The sequence below is a fragment of the Bombus pascuorum genome, chromosome 2 (assembly GCF_905332965.1).
Source record: "Bombus pascuorum chromosome 2, iyBomPasc1.1, whole genome shotgun sequence".
NCBI classification, from domain to species: Eukaryota; Metazoa; Arthropoda; class Insecta; order Hymenoptera; family Apidae; genus Bombus; species Bombus pascuorum.
The window spans coordinates 22343164-22357748 of NC_083489.1; the positions used below are offsets into that span (position 1 = coordinate 22343164).

The following is a 14585-nucleotide window of genomic DNA, read 5'->3' on the forward strand; positions in this document are numbered from 1 at the left end:
ATTTAAGCGAAAATTAGATATATATAAATATATAGAATTATTTAGCTAATCTATTTTAAGAAAATTTATATTTTAGAAATTTCTAATTTTCTATAGATATAGTCAAATTAAATTGCATTACATATCAGCATATTATAAGCATGGCATGTATAAGCTGATATAAGTATCATATATCAATATATTGTAAAGAAAATAATTTTCGTAGTTTCTTAATATAGGTAATCAATATTCTAATTTCAAGTCTTCTTCAGCATTTTATGAGGCAATAATTTTGAAATTAATATTAATTTCAATATAATATTAATATAATATTTAATAATAATATTATTAATTAATATTAATATAATTAATATTAATATAATTAATATTAATTTGAAATTAATAATATAGGTATCATAATGTAATACTAAATTTTTATTTTCTTTCACAAAAAAGATGTTCTTACTTTCCTAAGAAAATAATTATACTACAATTTTATGCTTTGAATAATCAAATATTAAATTTTATTCTATATTTAAATAAAAATTTTGGGCAAGATCGTGTCTTGGAAAACGTGAATATTGTCAATAATCTATAGAACCGGCAAAACATTGGTTTAACCTCATTACGTTTTTTGTATTACTACATGTGATTTTACGCGGGAGACTAAGATTAATATATTTGATATATTAATCAGTTAATATGAAATTTAAAGCGTATACCGGAATTACATGGTCCGTTGTGGAACTTGCAGGCCTTATAGAAGATGAAGATTCTTGCGTTTATTTTGAGAAATTCAAGAAACATGTTGGCTTGCATCCATTTCACTTAACGAACTTAAATACCGCATTAAATGAAATTTTAAGTTCGAATTTGAATTCCTACGATCCTGAGTATGTATATAATTTTCATCAATTGTAATAAAATACATTCTTTATACAAATTTTTATTCGACAGTATCTATTTAAATAAAATATAAAAAGCAAATATATTTCTTGGTTATGTTTATATTCTGATGCTAGAAATATTTTTTAGTACATTTTCAAAATTATATTTATTACAGCTTGAAGGGATTTTTATTGGCTTATAAAAACCCTAAATTATTAACACCTTTGGGAGAAATATTTTATGATACATGTTTTATTCATGTTGATACTGAAGCAGACTTTTATATATTTAGACCAGAAGTTGGATGTACATTGAAAGGTAAAAGTATTTTATCATAGCATAGTTCTTAAATTGTCTAGTTGTTATTAATAAACATAAGGTTTATAGGAATAGTGAATAAAAAGGGGCTAGATCACATTGGGATTCTCGTACATAAGACATTTAATGTATCAATTCCAAAACCAGATGACGAAGAAAATTGGCCAGGTGATAATCTTGAAATTGGGCAAGAAGCAAGATTTGTAATAACACTTCTTGATTTTAGTAGTAAATTACCTTTTATTCGCGGTGTCTTAAATGCAGAGTAAGTATATCTAAATTTTATTTTGTTTAGGCTTTAAATTCTTTTCATTTGTTTTCATACACTCAAATCTTTCTTATTTCAGTGATTATTTACGTGGTTGTAGATTAATGCTAAAAAGCATTAATAACAAAAGATTATCTTCTGAGAATACTATTCAAAATAATAATCAAGTTTTGGAAAAAAATGTTAAGACTACTAAAAATCATACATTTTTTGCTACTGATTCTGAAAATACCACTGATGAAGATGTAGCAAAAGTAAAGAAAGAAACTGTCCAATGGAAAAAATCAGAAAAGAAATTAAAACATGAAGAATCAATCACATACAGTGAAAAGAAGAAGAAAGATAAGAAACGTGATAAAGAGCTTAAAGAAATAAATGAATCTACACCTAAATCGATCAAGGTAGAAACTGTACATGATCACTATACAAATAATCTTTCCTTAAATAGTAAATCAATGGAAAATGAAGAATTAGAATCTATTAATTTAAAAAGTAAAGTTAAAAAAAAATCTAGAGTTCGACATTCTCAAAGTTGGATAAATGAAGACAATGATGAAAAGCCTGCACAACATTTATCTAGCGAAATATCAAATAAATCTATTTTAGAATCTAAGGATGATATCATCAAAATTAAGGTCGAACATAATGTATTGATAGGAAGTGATATTGAGAGCATACCTGAAAATAAGCCCAAGCTAGAGAGGAAATCTACGAAAAGAAAGGATTTAGATGATAATGATACTTCCTTAGCTGATTTGAATGCAGATAAATACATAGTAAATTCAAGGAGTATAAATAAAAGAAGTTCAAAGAAAATAAAAATAGAAGAATCAAATGATAAATACACACATGAAGTAAGCGATGATGCACAAGATTCCCCAAAGAAGCATTTTAAGAAACATAGAGATTCTTTAAAGTTAGAGACCTCTGAAAGTGACCAAGTCTCAATAAAAAAATCTAATATTTTAGATCCTGAAGTTGTGTTCCAAAATATAAAAATTAAGAAAGAGAAAGATATTAGTGGATCTGAAAACACCCAAGACGAAGATTATGTAGAAATAAATAAAATGTCTGATTTAAATACATCTTATAATGTAGAAGATAAAAATAATGCTATTAAAAAGAAACGGAGGAAACGTTCTAAGGAAGTTATAGATACGAGCACAATTAAAGTAGAACCCGAATTTGAAGACGTAATTAAAATAGAATATGGATTTGAGGAAACTGCAATTAAGGTGGAAAATTCTAATAATAATGATGATATAAATGAAGACGTCTATTCAGAACAAGATGTAAAAGCAACGACTAGTTCACCTAGGAAAAAACATAGTGTCAGCTTGAGTGATGATACTAATAAAAGTAACATAAAACATTCGAAAAAGAAAGAAGTAGATAAAGAGATACACAGCGGAAAAGTAAAAACGGAGAAATTTGTAGCAATTGATGGATCGGATATTGACAACAATGATGCTAATCTTCAAAATACTGAAAAAAAGAAAAAACATAGTAAGCGATCATTACATAAACAGCTAAATAAATCTAGGGAATTTGAATCAGGTAATGAGTCTGAGTTTGACTTTAGGAATGTTAAAATTAAAACTGAGAGGTTTTCAGATAGTTAGGAGGATTAGAAAATACATATATAATTACTAAAAATTAAACTGTAACACATAATTTCATTTTCTCTTTCTTTCTTTAAAAAATACACATACTTAAAGTCACATACTTACATAAAAATGGTTATAATAAACATACAATATGACATATTTACAAGAATATATAATATGTATATATATGAATTTTATTTTGCTATGCTAGCAATGACCATATTGAACATATTTTGTATATGTTACTGATAGATTATTTTTTTATTCCATGAATTTTAACCTGTATACTTCATATCGTCGTTCTTTTTTTATATAAGTAAGTTTTATTTATTTATAATGTATCATGTTGCAATAAGACTTTATGGCTGAATAAATATATCATTATTTTGCCATATATCATATTTTGGAAAATTGGAGTACAAATGTAATTTGTAAATGAATATAATGGTAAAAATATTTTACGTATATAATTTTACTTACATATGTAAAACTTTTTCTATTGTAAATCATAAGAATGTAAAATTTACAAAACTACTTGAAATAAATACATGAATAAATTTCTATAGTATATACCTTACAGGTTTAAGAGAATATGCAAAGAGTGAATATTGTAACAGTGAATATTAAGAAATATAAAAATATGTTTATTAGTACGTACAGATTTATTATTTGACATCACAATTATCGTAAATTTTAATCTCAAAGTAATCACCAGCTTATAAAAAAATATAACCACAACTTTGTTTTTAGAAAATATTAATGTAATTTATACACGTATGATGCTCTGTTCCTTCATAAAATATATAAAAAATTAGGATAATAAAATTATTAGTATCTTCATACTTACGGACTTCAATGCAAGTTGTGTTTCAGCATTTTAGCAATTAAGTATTTTCCTTGTACGTTATATCATATGATGATAGAAATACATATAGATTAGACACTTTTATGCAATGTCCATACTTTATTTTTTAAATAAGTCGTTTAAACATATAAAAGAAGGTACTGGTAATTTAATTGTTTAAAACTTTTTTTTATTTCTCATTTATATCAAGGAATTCTTGTAAAAGCAGTAATCTGTTTATTTCGGAAAATTTACAATGAAAAATTTTATATAAAAACAATTACAACTTTCAAGCATTTTCCTACGCTTAATGGTGTGATCAAATATTTTGTTCTTACATATTAACATTTATTTTTAAAGTACAATTTATACTATATTGTTTGATGATATATATTTATTTACATATACACGCTTTATGTACATTATTCTTATATAACATACGTAAATTATTGTTTTTATTCGATCGGTTCACCTAGCTGCATCGTGAAATAATTTCATCAATTTCATCTTTCGGCATAAGAATATTCTTATCTTCCTGGTTTTTGCACAAAAATATAAGAAACTTGACCAATATTTACGTGAAAAAATTACGTCGAAATGTTTATAAAAAATGCAAATCAAGTTCACAATCAAGTTCTGAAAGAAAAACATAATTGAAAAAGAAGCTCATAGGAATGAGGTTTGTTCAAAGGAAGATTTTAACATCTACTTTTGTAATAAAATTGTAGTATGGAACAATGAACGGTCAAAATACATTCAAGAGCATTACAGAATGTGGTATTCAAAAATGTTTCTTAACTGTATTTTTATAGTTTTCAGAAATTCATTTTTCATCACCATGTAAGGATAAAAAATAGTTATCTTTAAATATAAAACTTCAAATAAATAAATAGTGAGTTTTGTTTTAATCTTGTAATGCTTGCAAATAGTTACAGAAAATTTTCAGAAATTCCAGCCAGAAAATTTTAGTATTGTCATAAGATATCGAGTATTTTATATTCAAAATAATTTCATATTGTGTATATCCAAAATAATTCATCACAGTATACGTTGATGAGGTTCTAATCCCTATATACCTGATTCGTATCATTGTTGTATGCCCTCTTAAAACAACATATGGCATGTGAAGAGATATAGTATTGTGTGTTCACGTTGCAACGTGCACTGCTTGTAGCTGCTGGAACGTTCGTTATCATTCTCCGGTTTCTTATAATTTAATTAGGTACGCTTTGCGTCATATATCACGCGTTCTGTGAGAATACATATATACACGCAACGTTAATTTGTCGCTAGAACAACGAACAGGAACTTGGACCTTAACGCTTGCTAGCGTTTGTTCCCTGGTGTTCGTCAGAACTATCTAAATTTCATCCGATGCGTTCAATAATTAAAAGATGCTCCGTTGATTTGTATGCAGTGGCACGATAAAACATTTATACTGATTACTGTGAAAAAGATTTCAGATACATGTATGTATGTACAGTATTAACTTAACTGCTCGCCTTATGAAACGGACAGTGTACAATGAATATATTATATACATATAAATATCTATGTAATTGATTCTTGAAGCAATAATCGATGTACGATATCACTGTCTATTGTCTTCTAAATGTCTTCGAAACTATGTAAAACAATTCATTAAATACAAGATGCGTCGTTTGAAGGAAAGACTATCCTATGTGCGATGATTTTATTGTAGATTCAGTCACTCTTATTCTTCCTTTTAATAAAGTTATGTATCTTTTATATATATTTACTGATACTTATGCAACAAGAAAAGACTTTTACGTTTGTATAGAAATTAATTTGGTTATTTCGTAATAATACATTGAAAATATTATTACAGGAAGTATACTTTTAAAAGAATTAAACTATCGTGATGTTTAAAGTCATAGATTGGTCCTTTATAAACTGCTTAAATAATGTTCTTAATAAATGATTAATAAATGTTCCTCTTTATCTATCATAGCTTCGATGAAGTTTAGAGGATAAGAGCCACCGAATGATCCTGGGTATTACTTTTGATGGAGATGAAAAATAGACGGAAATAAATCGGTGGATTAGGATGAAATACAAATTGAGGTAGGAGACCTAATATAATCGCGCGAAGCTCCTGAGCGAAAAATTCGAAATTGACATCTCTAAACAACTAATTAATTAACAATAAATTGAACTAAAATATTGAGATAAAAATAACATTCTTACAATATTTAAATCGTATTTAATCTTGTACAAAAACAGCAAACGTTTAATTATAAAATTACGAAAAAAGCCATTTAATGATCTATTTAAGTGATAAAAAAATATTGATTTGATTCTCAGATGGCTATAACTCTATGTACGAATTATTCTGAATTATCCTTGTTTACGATGCTTCATAATCGTTTGACGACCATAGCTAAAGAAATTCTGGATCAGTCTCTGTTTACTCGTTTTCAAAATGAACGTAGACATTCATTTCAACTTAGTAGTAGATTACAATCGTTCTGTACGTTCGATATTCCATTTTTTTGATCACAGAAATGATATGTCTATAAAACTAAAACGTACAACGATTTGACGCGTTTTCTAAACAGCACCATCTCAGCACCAAGAATATCTATTTTAACTGTTTCAAAACATCAATCAAAAAAGATTTATAGTGATGTTCGTGCACTAGTTTCCGGATAATTGAAACATGGACACAGCTGGTGAAGTTTGATCAAGTACTCAAGCACGATGAAAATAAAATAACGAAACAACGAAAGAACGTCATCTTGATCCTCACTTGATATCATATGTACACACACTTCTAGTTTCTGTAAAACAGTTGGCGTAGTATCTTCGTTGGACACTTGGAAATACGACTCAATTAAAACGTATGTACTATGGAAGCGGCCAGGGTAAACCAGAAAAGTCCACGGGACCACCTAAACCTGCATCCGCCTCTAGGAGGCTCATTATCACGGCCATTGCTGCTTCGTCGTTGCCATCAGATGGCACTGGGTTCGGTGATTCGTTAATCGTCGTACCACCGATCATGTCCATCATATCTTCGTCTGGTGACGCTCCTAAAACGAGGTGGATATTATGTTATACGCCACGATCATTTAAGATAGTTCGCGCGGTGTTGCTGTGCACGCTACTATTGAAATTATAACGCTATGCTAAAAATATGAGTACTATACTGAAGGTTTGATTGCTGGATGTTCGAACCTTTGGAAGATCACTAATGCTAACATCGTTTTACCATTCTTGTTTTCTTTTATCGAAATTGTTTTAAAATACAAAATAGCCCTTAGTGGTGAGATGTATAACGAAGTAAAATATTCGCAATAAAACTAATTCATTTTGAAAGAAATCAAGGATTAAAAATTTCTATCAAACACTACGTTCAATATGAAAATACTCAGGTATCAGAACGAACGCCCCTCACCCAACTTCGCTCAGAGAAAACTATTGTTTCGCGTTTGAGGACGATCGATCAAATTTTTGATCTTTTCTCTGAGCGACCTGATCTTTTTTTTTTGGTAAATCCGGCAATTACACTACACACCAAGAAAACGACTCCTTAGAGACAGTAATAGCTATGACCTTGGTCGTTCGCGATGCTGTTCAGCTGCAAGTTGTTTGCTATGTGGTTGTATGTTGGCGTAGGATTACTGCTGCTGTTGTTGCTGCCTCTGGTTGACTGCGTCATGTCTTGCACTCTCTCTGGCGATGCGGTGGTAGTGATCTGTGTCTTGTAACGAAAAGAAAATATTGTAGAAAATATTAAATACATTAAATACTTTATTTAATCCTTAAAATATTTATTTGACTCTTAAATATTGTTTACTAAAATATTACTAAATAGACAACGTTGAAACATATTTTAATTTAGCTGTTCTTACACAGATGATATGATATTATCGCTTAGCTCTTATATGAATATATATTCAAAATAGAATTATTTACAAAAATTCTTTCCACGTGTAAAAAATTCTATAGATTCTATATAATCATAAAAGATATAACTTAGAAAAAACGAAGTTGGCACCCCGCTGGGGGTAGCCACCCACATGCTATATTTATTTTTATTTTATTTTTTTTTTTCACCAACAAGATATAACACTTTACCAAATGTCCATAAGGACAAATTGTAAAAAACCAAAATAAAATAAAAAAAAAAGATTCTATATAAGTTTCTAGATAAGTTCTATAGATTAAAATAAAAATATTATTAAATATCCTTGAGATCTAGATAGAAATATAGCATAATGCATAGTATATTTGAACATTATTTCTATTGCAACTCCGAATAAAGTTGATATTTCGCTTATGTTTAAGGTATACAAGGAAATGTTCTATAAATGAAAGTGTATTATTTTAGAATATTCTCATTTAATTACTTTATTAAATCGATTTGATTTAATTCTATTCTATTATTGTACATATTATATGAAACATTAGTATTATATTAGGAGTGTGAATTAGTTTTGGGGACTATCAAGAATGTGCTTTAATTGTAGGCATAATTACAACATGGCAAAGTGTTGATATTTATGCTTGATGCCTAGTATGTTAGAAGTAATAGACGCGTAAAAAATCGAATTTTAAAAGCAGCAAAAGGGAATTTATAAATTTCTCAGTCAGTAAAAAGGTAATACTCTTTATTTGGTGAGACCAAGAAGGAGTGGACTACGAGCTATTGAAACCGAGCGAAGCTGTTACTGAGGATCGTTATCGACAATAACTGTATAACTTGAAGCGTACTTTAAGCCAAGAATGTCCGCAAATATCAAATAAACGACGTAAAGTCATTCTGTTGCGTGACAATGCACGACCACATGTTGCAATAACAGTGAAACAAACGTCGTTGGAGCTCGAATGGGAAGTCCTTCCACATCTCGCATATCCTCTAGACCTGGATCCATCGGACTACCATCTTTTCCAGTCATTGCAGCACGTACTAGAAAGTACACACTTCTCAAATCTCGAAGAAGTGTAAAATCCGTAAATGAATAGATCAATTCGAAAACTAAACCGTTCTATCATTGCAGCATCCATTAGTTGCAAGATGGGCAAAAGTTGAAAAGAAGAGAAAGAAGAAGAATTGAAAGAAGAAATTGAAGAATTGAAAAAAAAGAAGAAAAAGTTGAAGAAGAAGAAAATATTTTGATTAATGTAACTCCGTTGATTTTCTTTAAATAAATAATAAACCTTTCAGTCAAAAAAATCCCTCCAGACCAATTCATACTCCTAATATTATTATTTCATATTAAATAGGTTCTAATTAAATTCATTGATGTTTCTATTTTGCAATTGATGTAACTATTTTCGTTCTTTTAAGATTGCAGTAAACAAAATTTAATAGAGTTATATACTCTGGTAGATATCGATGATAACTTTGTCATTTAACGTATGATTACAGTTAAGAAAATGACTGCAAAGATAGAATAAGCAAAGATAGAGAGATAGAATATTAAAAATGTTACATACATTATATACATATGTATTGTTTTTACTATACGCTGGTTTTCTGTTAATAATCATTTTCTAAATGACAAAGAAATCGACGGTGCAATTTCTGTGGCTATAACTACCTCGGTGCTTAACAAAGCAGGTTCCGGTCCTGGTCCGGGACTGCTACCGGAAGAAGAATCCTCACCGCGTCTTTGAAGATCCAAAACCTCTTCAGCTATTTGCCTTCCGATTTTACTTACCTCTACGTGACTCGAGATCAATCTCTCTAATCCGCCGTTACCTAAAATTATTTTTTGAGATATTAAGACTATAAAATAGCAGACACAATAACAGAGCAATAACGTACTAAATTAGTATAATTAACAGTTATATATGAAATTACAAGTAAGAGCTTCGACAAATATTTTTTACTTTGTACTAATAAATACAGTTGAATCTATTCCTTATGAATAGACTGCGGATGTTCACGCATTTATGGGATGTTTAAAAACATCCAACAAACATACACTTCATTACTTTACATTACATGGAATAATATATGAAATATTCAAAATCTAGCACTTGTTATTGAATTAATAGATAAAATAATTCTTTGTATCCATTTCTTCATTTTTCTTCATAAAAATGCATAAATATCCCCAATCTAGATATAATGGTTTTGAAAGTATTTGAACATTCATAGGAACATTGTCTAAGATTTTGTATGGCATACAACCTGATACAAAACAAATACGAAAATATACGTGGAAGTTACAAGATATTTCTTGCAAACATACACTTCCCAAAGGTTACAAAATTATTTAAACGGTTTTAATATCTAATAGAACCACTTTCGTCATTAATTATATGTTTAAAGTAACTATTAATGCTATGTTCTTTTTACCAAGTGCATATTAACAATAGGTATCTTGTAATTTTCATATATATATATTTTCAAATTTGTTGCAAATTTTGTTAATGTAATCACGATAACTGTGCCTTGTTACAGCGTTAATGAAATTTCGAAAGGCTTTATATAACGCAAATAATTTATTCATAAAAATTTCCTACAGTAAATGTTCAAATATTTTTGTATCAAAGGATAAGCAGTTACAAACTCTGTAATTGCTATGAACTATGAATTGAATTTAGAACTAAAATTGAAATATTTCGTCGATTTACACTATAAATTATTTTCATATGTAAATCGAAATTAGTATTTACATGGAAGGATAGGTTTCAAGGTTTTTTGTATTTTATTGTTCAGTGTAAAGTGAACGATTTATTTATATATTACATATAATTTTTATACATGAAACTGTTTTTAAAGCTTGTTTCTTTCTTTGATGATCTTCTTCATCTTTTATTAGAGAAAGATATACATATACGTATTTATCAATGAGAATATATTCTAAAATACTGCACTGAACCGATTAATCTTTTCATATTTTTTCAGCAATATCCGACTGAAATCATGCAATTGATATATCGTGTAAATCGAGAATTAAATGTTTATTAAACATATACGTAAAATTACATCAAATATACATGTATCTATGTACATTTTACTTACTTTGCGTAAAGTAGTCGTAATTGCCTTGAACACTGGAATCCTCAGATCTGTTTCCACTGTTTGTGATCGATCGCGAGTCACAGCTAGATACGTTTATTTTCATTAATTCAAGTGTTTTATCCGAATGTTATAGAATTATTTATTACGTTATAATAAAACACCAATACTATCAAAACTTACGAAGTAACAGAGTTTTTTGCTATTAGGTACTCGATATCTTTGGTCCATGGATTTCTGAAAGATTTCCATTCGGATTGAAGCTTCACGAAACTCGCACCTTTGGTCCTAAATCGGTATATCTAAACAGAAATATCGTTCTTCTTGCAAAATTCTCAATCTCCTTAGACATAGATTCGATAATTAATCTTTAAAAGCTACCTTGGATGGAAGTTTACTTTTTTAAGAAGATCTTTTTTAAATTGAACGATTAATAAAGTTATACAAGAAGAATGAAATCTTTTATTATTATTCAATACTGTATGGATAAAGAGAAGAAACATTATTGTTTGCAGCAGTTACGAATAATATCGATATTTATTATATTTAATACTGTTATAAGACGATAATATTAAAATAAAATTCACATGAGGTGTAACTTCATCCATGATAGCGTTTGAGCATTATTTTTGATATCGTTGATAATGATTCTTTATTTAATTTTATCAAATATTGTGTTTATTATAAATTTGGAATAATGATTAGGAAAGAGAAAATGTATTTTCAAACTCCCACAATAAACGCTATTCAAATGATGATGGAATCTTAAACTAATTGTTATTAAGTGTATTCGTTGGAATCATAAAAAAAATCTATGCGGTTTCATCATTAATTAATTATAGTGTGCTTTGTCAGTGGTAACTGTTATTACGAAAACTGAATTGTTGGCAACAGAAAATTTTTTGTTTTCGAGATAGATTCAAACCTTAAAGTCAATCATTTTTGAAAAAAAAAAATATATATATATATACATAATGGTGCAATAAAAATTAACACTTGAATATCTTCATTCATTTGGAGATATGAAAAAGTTTTATTAACGAAAGTTATTCGGTACAGAAGGGGCTATAATATAGCAGTAATAATTGTTTTGCATTTTTGCAGCTCTAGAGGAGCCTCAGACATTTCTAAGTCATCTCCATTTTTAAAATGAAATCATATATATTTTTTAATACATTAGCTCGACATTCTTCAGAAAAAGGTATTAATCTATGTGTGTCAAAAAATGATTAGCAGATATTTTAATTTGTGAAATTTAGCGCATGAAAGACAAGGAAAGACGCGGAGTGGTATTTTTGTGATTACGTTGACATTGTCTTTCATAGCCAAGTTTCTCTACATGTGTAGATTAATACCTTTTCGTTGAAAATGTTTAGCTAGATCGACTAATGTATTAAAAAATATATGATTCCGTTAAAAAAAGGGAGATAATACTTCAATTTCTGAAACTCGTCCAGCTGTACAAAAATGATCCCTTCCATATTATAGCCCCCTTTATATTGGACAACTTTTATTTATAAGGTTTTTCCATATCTTCAAAAACAACGGAGATATTCAAGTGCTAATTCTTATTAGGCCATCCTGTGTTGTATGTATACATAATAGTTTACTAGTACATGGAGATATTGTTTCAAAATATAATTTATTGTAGTATATCGTCTAAAACATTTTGTGATCTTCTTTCTATATGATTAACAAGAATTAATGCAATCTTGACTATGAAAGAAAAATTTTATATTTAATTATTTTTACTAAATGTTTGTTTCATTTCAATTTTTGCAATTATATGCCTTATTCTGGCCTAATATATATTTATATTAGATGCATAATTAGTTTTACAAGAATCTATATTTTTATGAAAGCCAAATAAAAAAATGGAAGCCTAAGTAGAGATTTATTTCATGCAACACATATTTTTGAATGTCTAAATTTCACGGAAATGCATAGAAAGTCTCAGTCTAATTATTAGCTGTATCAAATGTCGCCTACATATTTTTGAATGTCTAAATTTCACGGAAATGCATAGAAAGTCTCAGTCTAATTATTAGCTGTATCAAATGTCGCCTACATATTTTTGAATGTCTAAATTTCACGGAAATGCATAGAAAGTCTCAGTCTAATTATTAGCTGTATCAAATGTCGCCTACATATTTTTGAATGTCTAAATTTCACGGAAATGCATAGAAAGTCTCAGTCTAATTATTAGCTGTATCAAATGTCGCCTACTATTGGTTCGAAGTGCTTTATTTAAAATTTATTAGGAGATAGAAGAGTGAAGATCCAGTTGTAGCAATTGAGAATGCACGTAACGGGGAATAACGACTGCATCGATAACGCAATGGAAATTAAAATTTCAAATAGTGATCATTATCATTGCAAAAGAGTCAGATAGGAAAGTTACACGAATGTGGTGACTTACTTGCGTGGTGGCGCACTCGGATGCTTGAAGAGCAGCTTTATGAGATTCCGCTAGATGAGGGATATCATCGTGATGATAATATTCATACATACTCGTACCAAGTAGCTCTTGTGGTAGGAAACCTAACACTAAAGTAGCCCTGCGAACGTTTCTTATTTATCATTAGGATCATTTAAACTTTAAATCATTATCATTATTGCTATATAGTATAACTCTATTTATCTGAACCCATAGGGGAGCAAACACCCTTATTCTCCAAGGAAACGTTTTTTCATTTTCTATAGGTTCTACTAAGCAATAAATTTTTGCAGTCATAGATACTACTATGTGGTGAGAAATTTAATGCATTACTATAGATGTTATAATAAATACAATGATGTTCCAATGCTTATAGCCATTGTAATCATGTACAGAAATGTATTAGATACATAATTTACTGATTTTCTCATTCAAACAAGCGAATTCAATCTGCAGGAATTGATTTAACTTGGTAGTTATAAAAATAAATAAATGGGGTTCTGATAAATGGAATTTTTTTATATTGTTAGTATTAGACTGTGGATACCTATGCAAATTCATATTTTGAAGAATATAATTTTTTAAGTTAAATCTAGGTAAATAAGTATCTTACTAATTAAGTCTTATAATAAATGTTACTCTTTAGATATTTTATATATAATATTTTTATATGTAGATTGTATACATTTTTGTACCTTACAATTTTCAACTATTGTTTATTGTTTATTGTTAATTGTTAATGAATCTGGTATATGTATGTATACGTACAGAGTCTATAAAAAGTAAGTTTAAAAATCACCATTCGCTTAATTCTACACCTCTGGATCGGTGGAGATTTGTAAAAAAGAGTCTGATGCCAAATTGATCTTGAGCATGATTTTCAAGGTCAACATTCTTTTACTGCAACGTATTCTACTCATGGCGAGAAATCATGAGTCGCAAATGACTTCTTTTCTCGGAAAAAGATGTTAAAGTTTTAATACCAGATATGTAAATATGAAACCGGAATTTGCCCATAGATGGCCCTAAACTGCGTGATTGATGCCAAAAGTCTTTGTTGACATCCCACAAACATTTTCGACTTACAACAATACAAGTTTCATACAACAGCATAGTGTGTAATAGCGTTGAACATGTCGAATTTTGTGCCTGGAAACTACGATTTGCGGACTGCATTGATTTTCTGTTACCATTTGAAGAAAACTGCTGCAGAATCGCATCGAATGCTTGTCGAAGCTTACGGTGAG

General features: G+C 28.8%; 2 protein-coding genes across 13 annotated transcripts in view; one reads left to right on the forward strand and one right to left on the reverse strand.

Annotated features, from left to right (window-relative positions):
• The first annotated feature begins 467 nt into the window (after positions 1–467).
• LOC132904602 (protein PFC0760c-like) lies at positions 468–3713 on the forward strand. Of its 2 annotated transcripts, XM_060955253.1 has the most exons (4): positions 468–872; positions 1043–1185; positions 1255–1450; positions 1533–3713. In XM_060955253.1, the coding sequence occupies exons 1-4, from the start codon at positions 682–684 to the stop codon at positions 3073–3075; spliced, it is 2073 nt and encodes a 690-aa protein (XP_060811236.1). In that variant the 5' UTR covers positions 468–681; the 3' UTR covers positions 3076–3713. The 2 variants fall into 2 exon arrangements, with proteins under 2 accessions (XP_060811236.1, XP_060811237.1); XM_060955254.1 differs by lacking the exon at positions 468–872 and having other exon boundaries at positions 1049–1185; positions 1247–1450.
• Positions 3714–4288: 575 nt separating this feature from the next.
• The window catches only part of LOC132904598 (protein cycle), a 112426-nt gene continuing 102129 nt past the window's right edge, over positions 4289–14585 (reverse strand). For 6 of the 11 annotated variants that reach the window (XM_060955241.1, XM_060955248.1, XM_060955239.1 and 3 more), the window contains 6 exons: positions 13321–13459; positions 11085–11203; positions 10905–10987; positions 9472–9632; positions 7481–7628; positions 4289–6957 (listed from right to left, as the gene is read on the reverse strand). In XM_060955241.1, the coding sequence (XP_060811224.1) occupies positions 6773–6957; positions 7481–7628; positions 9472–9632; positions 10905–10987; positions 11085–11203; positions 13321–13459 (835 nt within the window). In that variant the 3' untranslated portion in view covers positions 4289–6772. Of the gene's footprint in view, positions 6958–7442; positions 7629–8249; positions 8862–9471; positions 9633–10600; positions 10798–10904; positions 10988–11084; positions 11204–13320; positions 13460–14585 lie in introns of those variants that run through there. The other 5 variants (XM_060955238.1, XM_060955243.1, XM_060955244.1 and 2 more) reach the window with 5 other exon arrangements.